This window comes from Meleagris gallopavo, chromosome Z (genome assembly GCF_905368555.1).
Source record: "Meleagris gallopavo chromosome Z, MGAL_WU_HG_1.1, whole genome shotgun sequence".
Taxonomy (NCBI): domain Eukaryota; kingdom Metazoa; phylum Chordata; class Aves; order Galliformes; family Phasianidae; genus Meleagris; species Meleagris gallopavo.
Window position 1 is genome coordinate 32,760,842 of NC_139435.1, and position 16,774 is coordinate 32,777,615.

The following is a 16,774-nucleotide window of genomic DNA, read 5'->3' on the forward strand; positions in this document are numbered from 1 at the left end:
AAAAAAAAAAAAAAAAAAAGCAACAACAAAATCAGAACATACCCTGACAATAATGTAATCTATCACTTGAATTAAATGCTCAGTTGTAAGACTTTAATTGCGACAAGATGTGAAGTTCTCAGACTTAAGACTTGAAAAGTCTTCATTTAGCAGGCATGGACAAGGTGCACATATTTTACACATGCTGATACATATAAGTCATTGTTTGCTAGTCTAGCTGTGAACATGCAAAGTGAAACTTTAGAATAAACCACAAGGTTCTTTCTGCCTTTCTGCATGTGCCTACAAAAATGTATAGATATACATATATGTACATGTTTATGTATATATACACAAACACAAAACACAAGCAAATGATGCTGCAAGGAAAAAGATTAAATAAGTGTTAGTTTTCCCTAGATCTCTTTTATGCTTTTTCCTGATCAAAATGCTAGTCTCTCCCTCTTTTTAGTTTTTTCCCCCCATCTCTCTCCCTCTTGTTAAGTTAGGAACTGAAAATAGCACTGCAGCCAAGCAGAACTTAGCCAGGCATAGTGCAGACAGACATTTTCTGGTAAGATTTGAACCTTCAAAAAAAAAATCTGCAGAGAGCCATTATGGAAAGAAGAGTCCTCCTTTTCAAGTAGAGACAACAGATACTTCAGAATACTGTGGTTGAAGAGAAGTAGGTTAAGAATATAATTACTATGCATGCAGAGGTACAGTTCAGAAATACTCTCTCCCCAACTTTAAAACAAACACACATAGATGTCAAGAAACAATCATGAGATGAAGCACTTAAAATAGTAATATCTGTTTACAAATTCAAGTTGCTGCTTGGTGAAAACTTGATTTCTGTAGCATGTCCCCAAGATACAATCTAATACTAAAATGTATCCTGCGGTAGGTCTACTTTCCAATTACTAGAAGTAAGCATACAAGGTATATAATTAGTTATGACACTGGGACAGGCATACATGTTTCAACACAGACAGAGCTCTGAACAAACTTTTTTGGCAGTATATGACAGAAGACTTAAATTGAAGGCTCAAAGGCAGGGTATAATGTATTACAGAAGAAAAAAAAAAAAACACCCTCAAACGTTAAAAGTTCTCACACCAAATGATTTTTAAAGGTATGAGCATATTCAGCTGAAACACCCTTCATAATCTGGAAAGAAAAAATATTGCCCTGCAGCACTAAAATGGGCTATATTACACATTAAGAAAAAGAAACTCAATCCTTTGAATGATTTCTTTTCTTTCACTGAAAGAGTGTCATTCTTCCCTAAAGACTACATTATGATAAAACATTTATATAAATCAAAGAAGATTCTTTAATGACTCTGGGCATGGGATCTTAAATCTGGGATGAAACACCAATTTCTATCAATTCTAAAATAAATTAGGCAAGGATTATATAAGTAGTACTTACCTTGGCATTAGAAAAGAAAAGAACCCTAGTGTCAAAGACATATCATCAACACACCTTCAACTTATGCCCTTGAAGGGGTCTTTAGAACTAAATTCAGACTAAGTTAATCAGAAAGCTCAATTAGGTATCTAGTCTCTAAACGTTTTAATTTACGAAACCAACCAGACACCAAATGAAATATAATGGGAATAAGGATTAACCTTATGGATATCGTGTTTTATTCTACAGAAAGAAACAGCGTTCAACATAGCCTTCAACTAGTTTGAATAAACTTGCTTAGATGTTTGAAAGGATCTCCTTCCTCCACCATCATCCCTATAAAGAAGCACATTTAATGTCTTTTTTTTTTTTTCAGCAAGAGGTCTTATTGATCTCAGTTTTCTCTAATGGGAGCACACTGAACCTGTCTCTGTAATAGAAATTCGGAGTAGAGAAGTCTTTCGGGTAGCTATCCTGAAAGCTTGTGTTAAGTTAAAACAGTAGTAATTATTGGTATTTTCCAGGGTAATATGCATTAAATTGTTATTTGCACAAAACATGGTAGTGTTTTTAAGAGTTTCAAGTGTTTAGAAAGCAGCATATATGCTCTTGATTCACAAAAAACCCACAAGCTTCAGTTTTAGAAACTGTTTTATAAAAGTCAATATTTCCCTAACTTCACACTCTCAGTCAGGATTAAAACAAAAAAATATACCTTGTACTTCCCCCAGATGGGTACAGTAGTACTCCTTCCATCCATTTAGCTAATGTTTAGAGAGATGACGTACTGACATTGGCAGTAGTATTTCTTCTGTCAGCAAATATCATGCCCCTTCTAGACAAAACCTGACAATATCCCTCTTTCTCCTTCTTCAGTCACACAAAAAAAAAAAACACCAAAAAAAACAAAAAAAAAAAAAAAAAACCAAAAAAAAACCCATGGGCATTGTTGTATGTTTGGAAAGTGTGCCTGTGCTGTCACACACCATACTTGTATGATGGAAGAAATAAAATTTCCACAGACAGGGCTTCCTGTGAAGAATGTCAGTAGATGCTTATCCTCTTTTAAGCTGAAAGAGTTAGTTTGTTTTTTGAATACAACTGTGGTGACATAGTTAGAGTGGCACTTATGATTAAACAATTTAAGATTTCCTCAGTTAAAATCAGTACTATTAACACCATCCCAAAAGCAACGTGTGTCGAACTTCCATAGTTGCTGGATGAGCTCCTATAATTATTCAGCACAAATCTAAACCATGATCATAGCATGAAAAAATTATTTTATTCTTGGAGAAGAAAGAAACAAGCCTGACAGCATCTGAGTATACCTCACAAATATCTGCCTGTGTTCACCTGTGTTACACCTATTTGAATTGCGCCTTCCTCAGAAACTAGACTCCTGCTTATCTTAATCTTCCTCATACATCAAGATACAACAATCAGTAAACTAGCTGTACATAAAGCAAAGACTTTATATTACATACTTTGGGCTCTGATTCTACATGCAAAAGGCATGAATAAATATGTAGGTACTGTAATTCCATGCACTCCAGTGTAAAAATCCACACAATCAGAACAACAAATACTCATACAGGGCTCTAGGTGTGCATGGCAGTCATCATCCACATCAAGTTTATTCACAGACTTGTACTTTGAAAATATTACAATACACCACAGAATTACATTGTCATCCACATTTCCCCCCTTCACAATCAACTTATGACTACCTGCTACAGTAGATAATACCATGCGGACCACACACTGACTTTCTGTTCAGTGATTTTTTTTTAAATCTCTGAAACTACCAGTTGCAATAAAATTGCCTCCCTTTTTCACTTCTTACCAGTCTCATAACTTTAGAAGAAATACTGAATTTCTTTTCCAACTTTTTTTTTTTTTTTCCTCAGTTCCATGAAGTTTTGGACAACTACCATAATGAGTCAGATACTATTCATGGAGTGACTGTCTTAAGCATAAGACATTTAAGAAAAAAAGTCTTGAATATTTATGATTCAAGTTTCCAGTCTTAATACTACTGCCTAGCCATTCTCCAGCACTATTTTGAAAACCAGGGGTTAAATTCATGAAATCCAAAGTGCCCATGGACTTTTAAAAGATAGCTACACAAAGAAGAAATAGTCAGGTGACCAGAAGGCAGATTCACGGTGTATCAGCCACCTTGCAGCTCATGTGATCTAGCTTTCCCCAGGTTAGCCACATCAGCCAGGACAGCCGTCAATGTGACAAACTACAAATTCCTAGTAGAGGTTACCTTGCAGTAACAGTATCACAAGAATTGGGAATTTACAACGTCCAACCTTTTTTTGAAAAGCAATGTGAAAGCTACCACTGACTGCTTTGATGAGAGAAAAACCCCTTCCATAAGCTCATTTTAAATAAACTGCTCATGAAGTTCTTTCAGTCTCTATTCTGAACTGCCACACACATCCCATGTTTCTAATTGAGAAAGGTCCAAGAATGCTTTCTGACTTCGTCCTATGATTCAAGTTTGTAACACATTTTCCTGGCATCCTTGGATGAAATTTCAATACCCTAGTTTACTGAGAGATTTTAACTACCAAAAGGCAACAGTGAGTGCAGTGCAAACCCTCTAACAAGGCACCCAGTACTTCCAATTAAATCATCTAGTGCCTCGATTGCACTAAGTTCTACTTTGCCTGAAACAGAACAGAAGAACAGGTCTGTATCTGTTCACAGGACTCAACCATTCTGCATACTTAGCTCAGAGACCAGAGACACTACAACTACATATATGATATTAAGTCAAGTTCTCTATGATATTAAGTGAACTGAGATTCCATTAACTACCATCTGATTTCTGAACTTTTTCTATGCTTCTTTCAATCCTGGCATGGCATTTTGCCAACACCTATTTCTATTATTTAATGGTAAGCCTCAGCTAGAACAAGCTATGTTCCCAAGAGGAACTAGGAATAGCAAGTTACCTAAAGCTTTTTCACAGAAAATACAGATACTTCTTTTAATACAGTGATAATTAACTAAGCCTGCACACTGTGCAAACATTTGCATAATAATACGATCACAATATATTTCAATGTGCATTATAATGGCAATAGAACCCAAGATAAATGAAGATCCTCTTATGCAAGCCAGTGAAAGGCCAGCCCACTTTTGGTCATTCTTGTAGAATGTATGCCAAAATTCATAGCATCATGCCTTTTACAAAATACTGTGTTCATAAGTGGAAGTCATCAAAATTCTAAAAAGAGAAGAGACAGAAAGGGAAGGGAAGGGGAGAGGAAGAGAAGGGAGAGGAGAGGAGAGAAGGGAAAGGAAGACCAGTATTTCCTAAAATGCTCTCCTAAGATAAAGGGAGATAAAATATTTGGATTCCCTTCTAGAAATGCATTTATTTTCACAGATATCTGTTAAGATTCATTTATTTCTTACATGTAGTCAAGAACCAGAACTATCCTGAAAGCTTTCCTGATAACATAAATAGCTTTCCATAAAATCTTCTGTACAAAATGTGTATTTATTTGTATGCATGTATATATGTACTATGAGTGTATGCACGTCTGTCTGGTTTTTATATATATTTATATTTATATCATTTATATAAATGTGTGCAATAACATACTGTGTATGTATACAGAATAATATATTGCACATCTACATGCATATAGGCAGACACACAGGCAAGCACACATCCCTCAGAAAAGCTGCAGCAAAAATTCTGAACTTCCACTACATCTGTTGTTGATCTTGCCAGATATGCCACCAATATTTTTAAAAAGAAAAAGCATGTTAAATTAAAATCATTCTTGCAATATGTGAGTCATAAGGAACATACATATTTTGCTTGTTAAAAGCCTAAATTTATGTTGGTTTATTGTAAACTTATCACCACAAGAGCAATAACAATCCTTAAAACAGACTACATTTCAAACTGAATTTTGAAGGTGGACAGTTGTACTGCATTGCATCCACAACTAAGACTTAAATCCGTAACAGTGAGAACAAGAATAGTTCGACTTCACCACTCATCTAGTTTCTCTGTTGCAACAATTCAACATCCTGTGGCTAGATCCTTCAAAATTCTGGCAATTATTGCATGGGAAGAGTGAATTTTGACACTCAGTATTTGACAATGGAAAGACAGTACTCCCTGCATACTTCAGAGTTTTATCTAACATACTCACAAATCCTCCATATTGCCAAGTGACTGCTGAACATTTTTTATAGAAGACACATTATGCAAAAACTTATCCCATCCTACTGGCCGCACCTGTGAACCATTTAATAGCCAGAGGGCTACAAAATTGCATATGCAGATAATACAAGAGATTGGAAAGGTGTGCAGAGTTGCCTCTTGCCCTGTTATGGTGACTAGAGCTACACGACCGTTCCACTAAGGAAAGTCATGAAACAAACTCCTGAAATTAACTCATGAAAATTATCAGTTAGCAGGAGATGTTGATAAGCTTCTTGCTACTTTCTGATCCCCAAACCCAACTGTGAAGATCTAAGTAGCTTACTTCCATTCTTGCTGCTCTCATGCTGTGAGAAGCATTCAAAAAAAGTAACAAAAAGGGATGCATATTTACTTTCAGAGGAGAGTCCACTCAACAACTGAACAACTTCCTGCTTATGAAATAATTAACTGAAATAATAAATCATGTAAATATTCTAACTGGTGAGATATGTAAGAAGCACAAGTTACTTATGATTAGTAGGAAATAGAGAAGTTCCTAACTTACTTTCTGAAATTAAAAGCTAATAAAGAAGAGCAACGTAAGAGTCAAAATATTTTAATCATACATCACTTACCTGCTATTGCTATCTGTTCCTACTTTTTTTTTTTTTTTGCTAGCTCTCTTACCATGTGGATGGTAAATCAGCTTAGACTTAAAATCCCTCAGAAGCTTTTAGTTACATTACTTATGCAATGTCATACATTACTTTTTAATATTTGCACCTAAGTATAGAAAAAATCTAAATGCCAGTTTGTATACTGAAGAATATAAATTCCTCAGCCTCTTTAAATACCATATTTAATCACTTATTCAACTGCTTCACAGCGTCATTTATTTTGACCAGGCATACTGCACAGGAGATAAGAAGCAAGGCATCTTCAAAAAGTCAACCCAAAATATAGGTGATAACTGAAATATGACATGGCCTGCCAGAGTATCAGAAGAAAGTTATAAGTTTTTACTAATATTTACTCATATATTTAATTTATTTATCACTGATTTTTAGCATTTTCAGCAAAAATTTCCAATGCTGATCCCTATGATTCTGTGCAGACCCTCACTATGGAAAGTATTTCAAGTAGCTTTTTTAGAAACATGTAATTAGCATCAGATCAGCAGTGCCAAACTGTACTGTACACTGTACATTACTTTACAGAATAATGACAACTCTTTGAAAGAGAGTATAGATGGAGTATAAGGCTATTTGACCAGTACCAGCTGTTTTCACAGTAAGGTGAATAACACAAAATCTTTCATTAATAAAACTAGGACACTGCCACACAAAGACAATGGATTTAGACTAGTAAGTCTATCAAAAGAACAAACATAATTACTTAGCAATGAAAATTGGCATGTATTAACAATAAAACAGAGGGGGGGAAGGGGGAAAAGCTTTCAGGAATATATTTCCCTTAGCTCAAAATGGCACTAATCAGGACTTCCAAGTTAATTTACCTCACATTTATTAGAGTTTGATTCAATTTCAAAGTAGTTCCAATGCAAAAATCACCAGGCAAGTTTCCATAAAGAGAAGTGGTTCATCATGCTGAGCACATCTTTCTAAATGTCAAATGCTACATTTCAACAGGAAAATTTATTTGATTCCTAACTGGCCCTTTCATCTTTGATTTGGGAACCATGTAGTAAGTTTTAGATTCATCAAAGCTAATATCAGTCTAATAACGAAAGGATGTTTTAAATGGAGTAGGCACTAGTGCATTTGTTCCAGTTCATTTCTGAATATTTTGTTCTGTTTAAATATTTTTCTAATTTAAATCACAAAATATAAGTTTCTCTTTTAATCTGAGGAAACTGGAATTCAGTATCAGACGTACAAATGTTTCCAGGGTCTGAACAAGAAGAATAATTTTTTTTTTTTACTGAATTTTCTCTCAAATGCAATTTCCTTTGGAGGAACTTGTTGCTGCTTTCAGCTACTACACTGGAGGTAACTTTGCCTTCAGTGTTTATCTAAAGTAAAAGGCGCAGCCACTGTTTGCCTCTTTCATACCAGAATTAATCAAGAAAAAAATTAAAAGCTCAGCATCTTTATCAATAAATGATGATTACTGATTCTTTATGAAGAAGTTAATCTAAAGAAGTTGTAAGAATTTTTCTGTAGCCCGCTAGATTTAGCATCTTTAAAGACCTCTTAGGATGCCACATGGAAAGCTCAAAGGAGGAGACTTTTATTCAACGGCTTCAGCTGATTTCTGTGACTTTACTCCCACTTTCTACCTTGGGAAGAATAGCGCCAACATTAGAGTCTTATGCCTTACAGAGAACTGATGGGCACAATTCAGTCATAATTTAACTATTAATCTGTAGGTCTAATTTTGTTTTGACCAAAATCTCCTTACGCAAGTCAAACAAAATTGCATATCTTATTCTTACAACATTACTTACAAAAATGTCATTTGGATATGTTCTAAAAGGTAAGATAGGTCAGGGAAAAGCATGCATTTTTTTTACTATTGTAAAAACTGAAAGCTCGGAGTTCAGTTGGATGTAGTTAATATTGTCTGTATGATGGGCCACACAGGAACTTTGGAAGCAAGATATATATGAATATCACACTGGAATAAGTGGAAGATACACCTCAGTGGAATGATGGAGCAGTCTCATAATTACTAATTTTGGCTGTTCATACTGTCTAGCGTAGCAAACATAGATGAAACTACTTAGCTGTACTCACATATATTCAAATTTATATCTTCATGGAATCTACGTCAACGTTTTTACAACACTTATAGTGAATTCAAAGCTTTCCTTAAAGTAACATTTCAAAATACACTGTAATTCATATTCTTAGATTGCTTGTCGAGTAATTTGCATGGATTGCAGTTTTTGATCAAAAAATGATAAAAAAGAAAAATAAAAGTCATAGATTGTATTATTGAGTACTACTTTGACTACTCTTTTTTACCCTGCTAGCTTAAGAAAAAAAGAAAAACAATACCTTTTGTAGTCACAGAAAACACTTTTTCCCTTGTAAATGGAACTTAAAGGAAACTAACATGATTGACAAGAACCTCATAAGCAAGCCTTGGCAACACTTAATGCAAGTCCATCTCCTCAGCGTTTTAAGCAAAATTCCTTCACAACTGTTTGTCTTTGCAATAACTCCTACAAAGCTCATTAGTGCCAGCCTTGGTTTATCCCCCATGTCGTGCATTTATCCCTGGGATGCATTATCAACATGTGGCACATGTCCTTGACATGCACAGAAGAGTTGCTCCCCAGGACAGCAGCATGCATGACAATAGTGTTGACTCTTACTCCTTTATGGTTGCTGGGATGTAACCGAGAAATCTAATAACTGTGACAGTAGGCCTTTAGGTTTTTTCTTGCCTTTCCAGACAGTGAAGCTGCACAGACACTAATGAAAGGTTAAATGAATAGGAATAGCTGACAAGAGGTACAATAAAGAAGGGACTTGGTAATCCACAGACACTGAGCAGAGATCCTTAGCTCAAGCAGAGAAAGGACAGCACATCGTCGAGTCACAATATTTAAAACAGCTTGCTATACACAGAGGTTTTTGTGTCTGGGTACATGTCTGGCTTTGGAAGAAAAAAAGATACTGAAAAGAAATTTCAGCATGGGGCACTTTGGCAAATGTCAGGTCACAATAAGGGAAAAATGTTTTTTGTTTGCTGTTACATCTTTGTATTGAACGTTAAAAAGCACTAACAGCTCAAATCACAAGTTTCAAAATAATACATATTTGACAAATATGATAAAGTTGCAACACTAATTCAGTGTGATTCCAGCTGACAGCATGATAGCTTTTGTACATGCACTCAGTTTCATTTACAGCTGATAACAGTTCTTAATATGCTTTGCATACTGTCTGAAATGCTCCCCATAGCCGAAGAACTCTAACAGGCCTGCTTTATTAAGTTTTATATGCAGCAGAACTGTAGACGCAACCAATTGTAACACACTGCAAAAACACAGCTGAGCTTCCAGACAGTGCACCAGATGATGGTGACTTAAAAACTTTTCAGTCATTACTTTATGGTATTTTGATTTCTTTTTGTTTGTGATTCACAGCAGACATTTTTTATAATGAAAAATAATCACAGTGGACAACATATTTTTAGAGTTTATGTAGGTTTTTTTAATTTTCTATAAAAATCTAATTAAATAGAGGGATGTTTTAATTCCACAAAAAAAAAAAACAAAAAAAAAAACCTCTCTACAGTAACTAATAAAAACAAATCTGATTATCCAAAGTTATCCAAATTTGTGTTTTTCACATAAAATATTCCAAGAGGAAGTACAGAAAAAGACTCTGCAGATGAAAAGAATCCTCCCTCAACAACTTTGATTTACCTGGAATAGGATAAATTCTATTTGCATGTGTATCTGGAGTATAAAATATGCATATTTATAACATGTGGTAAGAGCACTATGAAATGATTCTAAAATCACAGAACCTCTTTGAACAACTACATTAAATTACAACAGAGCTCCTGAGTGTACTAAGATTCTAATAATCTACAAATAAAGGCTTTTACTAGCAATGAGAGTTACTGTGCAAGAAATAAAGGAGACAAATCTGGTGGTTTATCTAACTGGATTTTATCATTTACTTAAATGGTAAATAAGTTTGTCCAAAGTAATGCTTGTAAAAGCTGCCATGTAACTATTAAGCAGCAATTATGATCAATGCATTTTTGGAACAAATATGTCAGAATTTAGGTGAGATGAAACTGACAGAGAATACAAGGTTTAAACAGATGCTTTTTATTAAGCCATATTAAATGCTATTTCTCTAAATTAAGTACAAATTCCTACATTGGGAAGCAATACACATTTCCAAAATGACAGACATGCTCTATTTGTTTTATATTTTATGGGGAACTTTTTGTATGTCCAGATACAGACAATTTTTCCCTAACACATACTGATAGGTTACATTAAAACAAAAGCCCCATGCAAACTTGCAGACCAAGACTTAGGGCTCTTTCAATAAAAAATACACAGCAAATAAAGGTCTCCAAATTTTTTTGATCATGCTTGATATGCAAAGGATAAAGGAACTCTGACATAAACTCTCATTTTGAGGAAAAAATACAGATTGCTTTAGTAAGAATCCATTGTTTTACATGGATTTATTTTACTGTAATTACTTTGCTGTCAGTATTTATTTTTTGTTTGAAATTGATGACATCTATAGTCAGCCATAAGTCTCACTAACATACATGCACATATAACAAAGTCATCTCCGAGCCTAAAAGGTACATCACTGGCTCTGAAAAAAGTTAGCAATCAGTACCTCCTGATTCAGAGTATTTTTCTACTTTTTCTTTTTTTTTACCTTAGACATGTCTAATAAAATTGTGAAGCTCCCTCTAGCTCTGCAGAGGAGCTTAACTGACCAATGATCCTTTACATTTCCTTCCCATTTTCAAAAGCAATACTGAAGGAAAGAGAGAGCAGTATTTCCCATACATAATAAGTGTTCTTGTTTTCATTCAGCCGTGTTTTCAATTCTACAGCTTGAAAGGACATGGATAATATGTGAGAACATCTGCTGTGATATACAATGTTAAATACTGCTTATTGGTGTGCAGCATAATAAAGACCCCCTTAATCATTTTCAACGCAAGCTATTTACAAAATTCGAGTTTGAAATCTTGCATTGTTTGACAAGCTAGCCATGTGTATATTTAAATACACACATACATGTGCATGTGTGCACACATATACCCAAACACACCTCCACTCCGCTTTTCAACTACTATGTGCAAATTAATGTGAAAGAATGATAGGTAATACCATATTTACATTTTAGAACTCAGATTTCAAATACAGAGAGCCTTGGTTTAAAACCAATATGTTTGTATATGCTGCTTTTTCAGGAAACCAGTAATGCCAGTGGTAATTTTCTGACTGTATTCTCACCTACCATAATATTTACACATACCATTTGTAATGGCTTTTATTGTTTAATCTCCACTGCATTTCAGTATTAGATACTATGGAATTACAGTTATTTAGCAGGCTATAAATAATGTAGTTGGCATGTGCAATTGATATTTAAAATGTCTTACGACAACTGTAAAAGCCTCATTACAGACTAGCAAATCATTTCTAACAAGCAAGTTCAACTGACAAATACCAAAACAAACCTGCAGCCTACGCTGCAAGCATGTTTGTTTTATTTAAAGGATACACATTTAATGCGGTGTGCAATGGACCATCCATACAGACTGTAAATAAGAGAGAAAGCAAACTTCCAAAGTAATGTGGCTATTGGCTATTGTGAAGTTTTCTAAAATAAAGCTGGAAGAAAGAAAGAAAGAAAAAAAAAAAAAAAGGAAAACTCAGCTAACAACAGAAAGAATAGCTTACATCCCCCTCCCCCCTTTATGACCAGGGTCCAATTTCTTCTTCTCTGAACAGCTGTATTATCCAACTTAAGTTGCTCTGCTAATTTCAGTCCCACAAGGACTAACTTGGAAGGCAAAAAAGTACTAGAAAAGATCAATTTGCTGGGAAAGATCAAATGAGAAAACTGTGGGGACAGCACCAGGTCAGAGTGTGAAGAACTAAGCAGACCTGTTCTTCATTAACTTAAGTTCTCTTGGGACGTCACACACTACCTGTCCATGGGCTTATTGAACTGCCTAACCCTCATCTCTGTACCACTCTTCTGGGCCCAAGTGAATCATATCCTGCTGCTGACAAGTTAGCAGGGGACTGCGGCTGCAACATGAAAGTACTTTTCTTTCTTGTCTAAATCAGGCAGATTTTTTAAAAGACGACACAGCACTGACTCGTGACATGGCAAGATGAAATGAGAGGTCTGGGTTGGTCTTCGAGCTGTGCAGATAAAAGTAATCAAATGACACTCCTGGAATGCAAATTGGCATTCTTGACTGCAGCAATTGCACAACCATGAAACATCTATGACAGCAAGCAAGATTAGGACAAAATGTTATGTAAAGCACTGAACTCAGAAACTCACTAGAAAATTCAAACTGTAACACTTACATTTTAATATAGAAATAGTCAACTCTGCTTTTGTCCGTACCTTTACTTTGCTTAGTGTATCACTATACACCTCAGTAACACACAATACACCTCAGTAATAAAAATACACTGTTTTTAAATATAGAGGCCTGCACAGTCTGCGTCCCTAAAACGCCTGTGTTGCGTTTTTACAAAATAATGTACGAAGGCAAGCCTTTCCTAATATATATACAAGATGTACGTGTTTCAGGAACACTTTCACATTCCCAAGTTTTACAAGGAGTTTACTATATCATTAGTGTATAATTTACATTGAGATTTTCTTGCATCTGCATCATGTAAAGATGGACTGCTTGAAATATTCAGTGAAATAAATATATATTATATATATATTTAATTCACATGATTTAGGAACTTAAGGCAGAACACATACACAGCTGGATGGTTCATTAATACTGGACAGCTTAAAATGAAACTGCAGCGTATCAGACAGCTCATATGCCCCATTAAATTTCAGATTAAAAATTCCTGCAATTTTTAAGGGCATGGAACGTTCCACATACTTTTACAGGAACTTTGTATTCTTGCACAGATCTGCTGATCGGGCTTATAAAATATTAGTGTCTGAAATGAACTCAGTAATTACACTGCGAGCATTTGTGTTCTGAACATGACACAAATGCTACCCCATTTTAAAATTCCTGTCTACGAAGATGGGTCATATGGAGAGGCGAAATGGAAGATAACGAGAAAGAAAAGTCCACTTCCACCTAAAAATATTCCAACATGCACGGCTAACACACGGGTTAAGAAAAGAAATACATAATATTCTGCTTTGACTTCTTACTTAAAAATTGCTTCAAACCATTTTGACTATTGGCCAGACACACACACAAAAAGACACTCGTTGCCACTTTAATCCTGGGTACACCGGATTATTACATGATGTCTTTCGTGCATCAATTTTACAACAGCTTGACTCTAGGGTAAATGGGAACCATCATAAATCGCACGCTGCTTTCAAAACCACTTTAATTTCTGTCAGCGTTACTGTAACCACAGTCCTGGGCACATGCTGCTTTTTCCCCCTCCTTTTTTTTTTTTTTTTTTTTCTTATTGTTGTCTACATTTGACAGTTGCATCTCCTACACTCCAATTGAAGCTTTGATCACTGAAACAAGACATGTCATGTCAGGGAGAGAAGGGAAAAATACAAACCCTGCATCTCAAGCTCTCCATTCAAGCAGAGGTATATGCTGTATCTAGAGTCTGACTGCCATGTATACATGCACGTATGTATGTAGACAAGATACATATATATATATATGTATATTATTCTGAACGTGTAAGTTTGCGTGCGTGCGCACAAGCAGACGCACATGCGAGACACACACAAGGCAAATACGTAACATCCCCGGAGTGAGGTGACAGACGCTGACTGAAGCAGGGAAGTAATCCAGCAGCAATTGGAAACGAACCACTCCGCTGAGTGCGGGCTGAGCACCGCTCATCACCCGCCGAGGTCGGTCCACTTGCTCATACGAGCGGTTATCACTACGCACGTCAGAGGAGTCACGGCTCTTTAGAAGTGTTTGCTCTTCGCAGCTGTTTAACCTATCTTCACATCAAAGCCCAGATGAGAGGACTCCAGCCAAACGAGGTCCCCAGTCATTTCGCCTTTTTTATTTTTAAACCAAGAGGCCGCGGAAGCCCCAGCCCTCCTCTGCAAAAACCCAGAGGTGCATTTGCACAGCACGCGAAGCACGCACTAAAACTTGGGGGAAGTTGGGCTAGGGCTGCCCCCTCCCTCGGCAGCGGGCGCGGAGACGGAGCGGCGCGTTGCGGGCTCATGCACAACAAAGGCTGCGGGGAGGGGGATCGCGCCTCTGCCTCTTGCCCCGGGCGATGCTTCGCACGCCAACGCGCGGCTCCTTCCCCCGCTCTCGGGGGTTACCTTTCCGCTGTGAGCAAAACCCCGCTCGTTTCCGAGCAGAAGGTAGTGTCCGGAAAGGATCAGAGCACTGCACGCCCCACTCAGCCCCACTCCACCTTCACTCTCCCTCCCTTCACAAACACATTAAAAAAAAAAAAAAAACAACAAACCAACAAACCAACAAACAGAAAAAAAAAAAAAACAACAAAAGCTATCCCCCTGCCTTCAGCGGGGAGAAGGAGGCGGTATGAAGCATGTGGCCATCCCATTACAACCCCCCAAACTCTCTGGAAGTTTAGCACAGCCTCTAAGTCATTTTCTCCCCCAATCCACGCAGCACGGGGCTGACTTATTTATTTATTACCCCCTCCTCCCTCGCTGCCCGGCCGCTGGTTTATGTCGAGTGAAACACAGCGGACCGCGAGCGTGGCTGCTGGTGTTTGCTGCACCATTGATTCATCACATCAAACCAAAGCAAAGGCTAGAATGAAAACGAAAAGGCTGCTGGAAACTTCTTACCATCTCTGCATGCTGGTTGTCAAGTGCACCCCCTGTCTCTCGATCTCCTCTCAGCGGCAGTGCCTGCACCCTTCCTGCTGCCTCGGGACTCTCAGCGTCTCTCCACTCTCCCTCTCTCCGTCTCTCCTTCCTCCCCTTCGTCCTCCCCGCTTTCCTCTCTGTCCCTCACCCTCACACCTTCAGGTGGTTTGGACTAAAAAAATATAGCGGGGTTTCAAAAACAAAAACGAGAGCGTTTTTTGTTGTTGTTGTTTTTGTTTTTTTTCCGTCCCCCCTCTTCCACCCACTCCCCCCCCCCAAAAAAAAAGGACAGCAGAAATGAGTCCCTTTCCCTCTCCTTCGGACTCCTCCAAAACTTTAGCCCCCAAAAGTTTAGCCCGAGCGGCAGAGAGGCAGAGAGAGGGGAAAGCTTCCAGCGGAGAGCTGGAAGTGATGGGAGGAGAGACCCAGGTCCGGGTCAGAGCCTCCACAGGTTGGTTTGTTGTCGTCGGGCCGTCGGGCCGGAGAAGAGGAAAAGGGAGGCGGCGGGGGAGGCTGCGAGAGGGGCCGCGAGGGCAGCAGAACCCCCGCGCCGCTTTTTATTGCTCCCGGGCAAGGGCGGCGGAGCGGGAGGCAGGGGAGAGCGCGGCGGGGGAAGCAAGCCCCCTCGCCGCCTCCTCCCCTCCGAACTTTCCGTGCCAGCCGGAGCCACGAAGCCCGCCCGCGCCCAGCTGTCAAACGCGCCCGGCGCCCAACTTCGTAGCGAGCGCGACAGCGCGGACCGGCCACCCCCTCCCTTCTCCTCTCCTCTCTTTCCCTCCCGCCCTCCCTTCCCGCTCCGCTGCCCGCTCGCCCCGGTCGTGCTCCCGCCCGCCGCTTCGCCGCTTCCCTGTGAGCTCCGAGTGAGCGGGGAGCGGCGAGGAGAGCCACCCGAGCCCGACGGAAGGGAAGAGAGGGAGAGCCGCGCGGAGCGTTAGAAGGGAAGCGAAAAGTTAGGCAGGGGGAAAGTTGGGGCTGGCGGCGCCGGGTTCCCGCTCCCCACCCATTGCTCCATCCGCTCCCGGGCTCTGCTGCGGCGGCCGCTGCTGCTCGGTGTGGGATCTGAGGAGATTTTTGTCAAAGGGTGTTTTTTTTTTTTTTTTTTTTTTTTTGTGCCTGGGGTGGGGGGGGGGAGGCGGGTGGAGGGAGAAGGGAGGCGGGAGGAGGTGAGCCGTCACGGATGTACATTCGCAGGGAACAGACAAGAGTCACATCTGTGTGTGACACGGAGCCAAGCCGAGTGAAACCCTGCCCCGGCCGCGCCGGGGGAACGCGGGTGCTGCGGCCCTGGGCGCGCCGGCACATAACGGCCGCCGCGCGCGCACGGGGTGGGGGGGGCGGGAGCGCGGCCACCACACACGCACCGCCCGCCGCGCGCCGCCCGCCTTCCGCCCGGCCGCTGGGGTGCTGCGGCCCCTCCCGGCGGCCTCCCGCGGTCACGGCCGCGGAGCTGCCGCGTGGCCCCGCTCTCGGGGCGGCTGGGAGGCGTTGCGCCGCGCAGGAGGCCTGGCGAGGGGAGCGGCGGGAGGACAGCGCGCGTGGCGCGCGGGTCTCGGAGACGAGGCGCTGCGGCCGTCCTTCGCGAGGGCAGCACGCTGTCCTTCCTTCGGTCTGTGTAAGCGCAAAGCTAGGACTGGATGTTACGACGTAGGACGTTCTTCAGGTGGACGTTCTTCCGCGTGGCCAGACG

The 16,774-nt window shown here is 39.6% G+C and overlaps 1 protein-coding gene across 3 annotated transcripts in view; it reads right to left on the minus strand.

Moving 5' to 3' along the window:
- The window catches only part of BNC2 (basonuclin zinc finger protein 2), a 345,135-nt gene extending 328,925 nt beyond the window's left edge, over positions 1 to 16,210 (minus strand). The window contains exons 1-2 of one of the 3 annotated variants that reach the window (XM_085212792.1): positions 16,088 to 16,191; positions 15,067 to 15,259 (exon numbers count right to left, since the gene is read on the minus strand). In XM_085212792.1, coding sequence (XP_085068918.1) covers positions 15,067 to 15,069 — 3 coding nt within the window. In that variant the 5' untranslated portion in view covers positions 15,070 to 15,259; positions 16,088 to 16,191. Of the gene's footprint in view, positions 1 to 15,066; positions 16,054 to 16,087 lie in introns of those variants that run through there. The other 2 variants (XM_085212791.1, XM_085212793.1) reach the window with 2 other exon arrangements.
- Between the last annotated feature and the right edge of the window lie 564 nt (positions 16,211 to 16,774).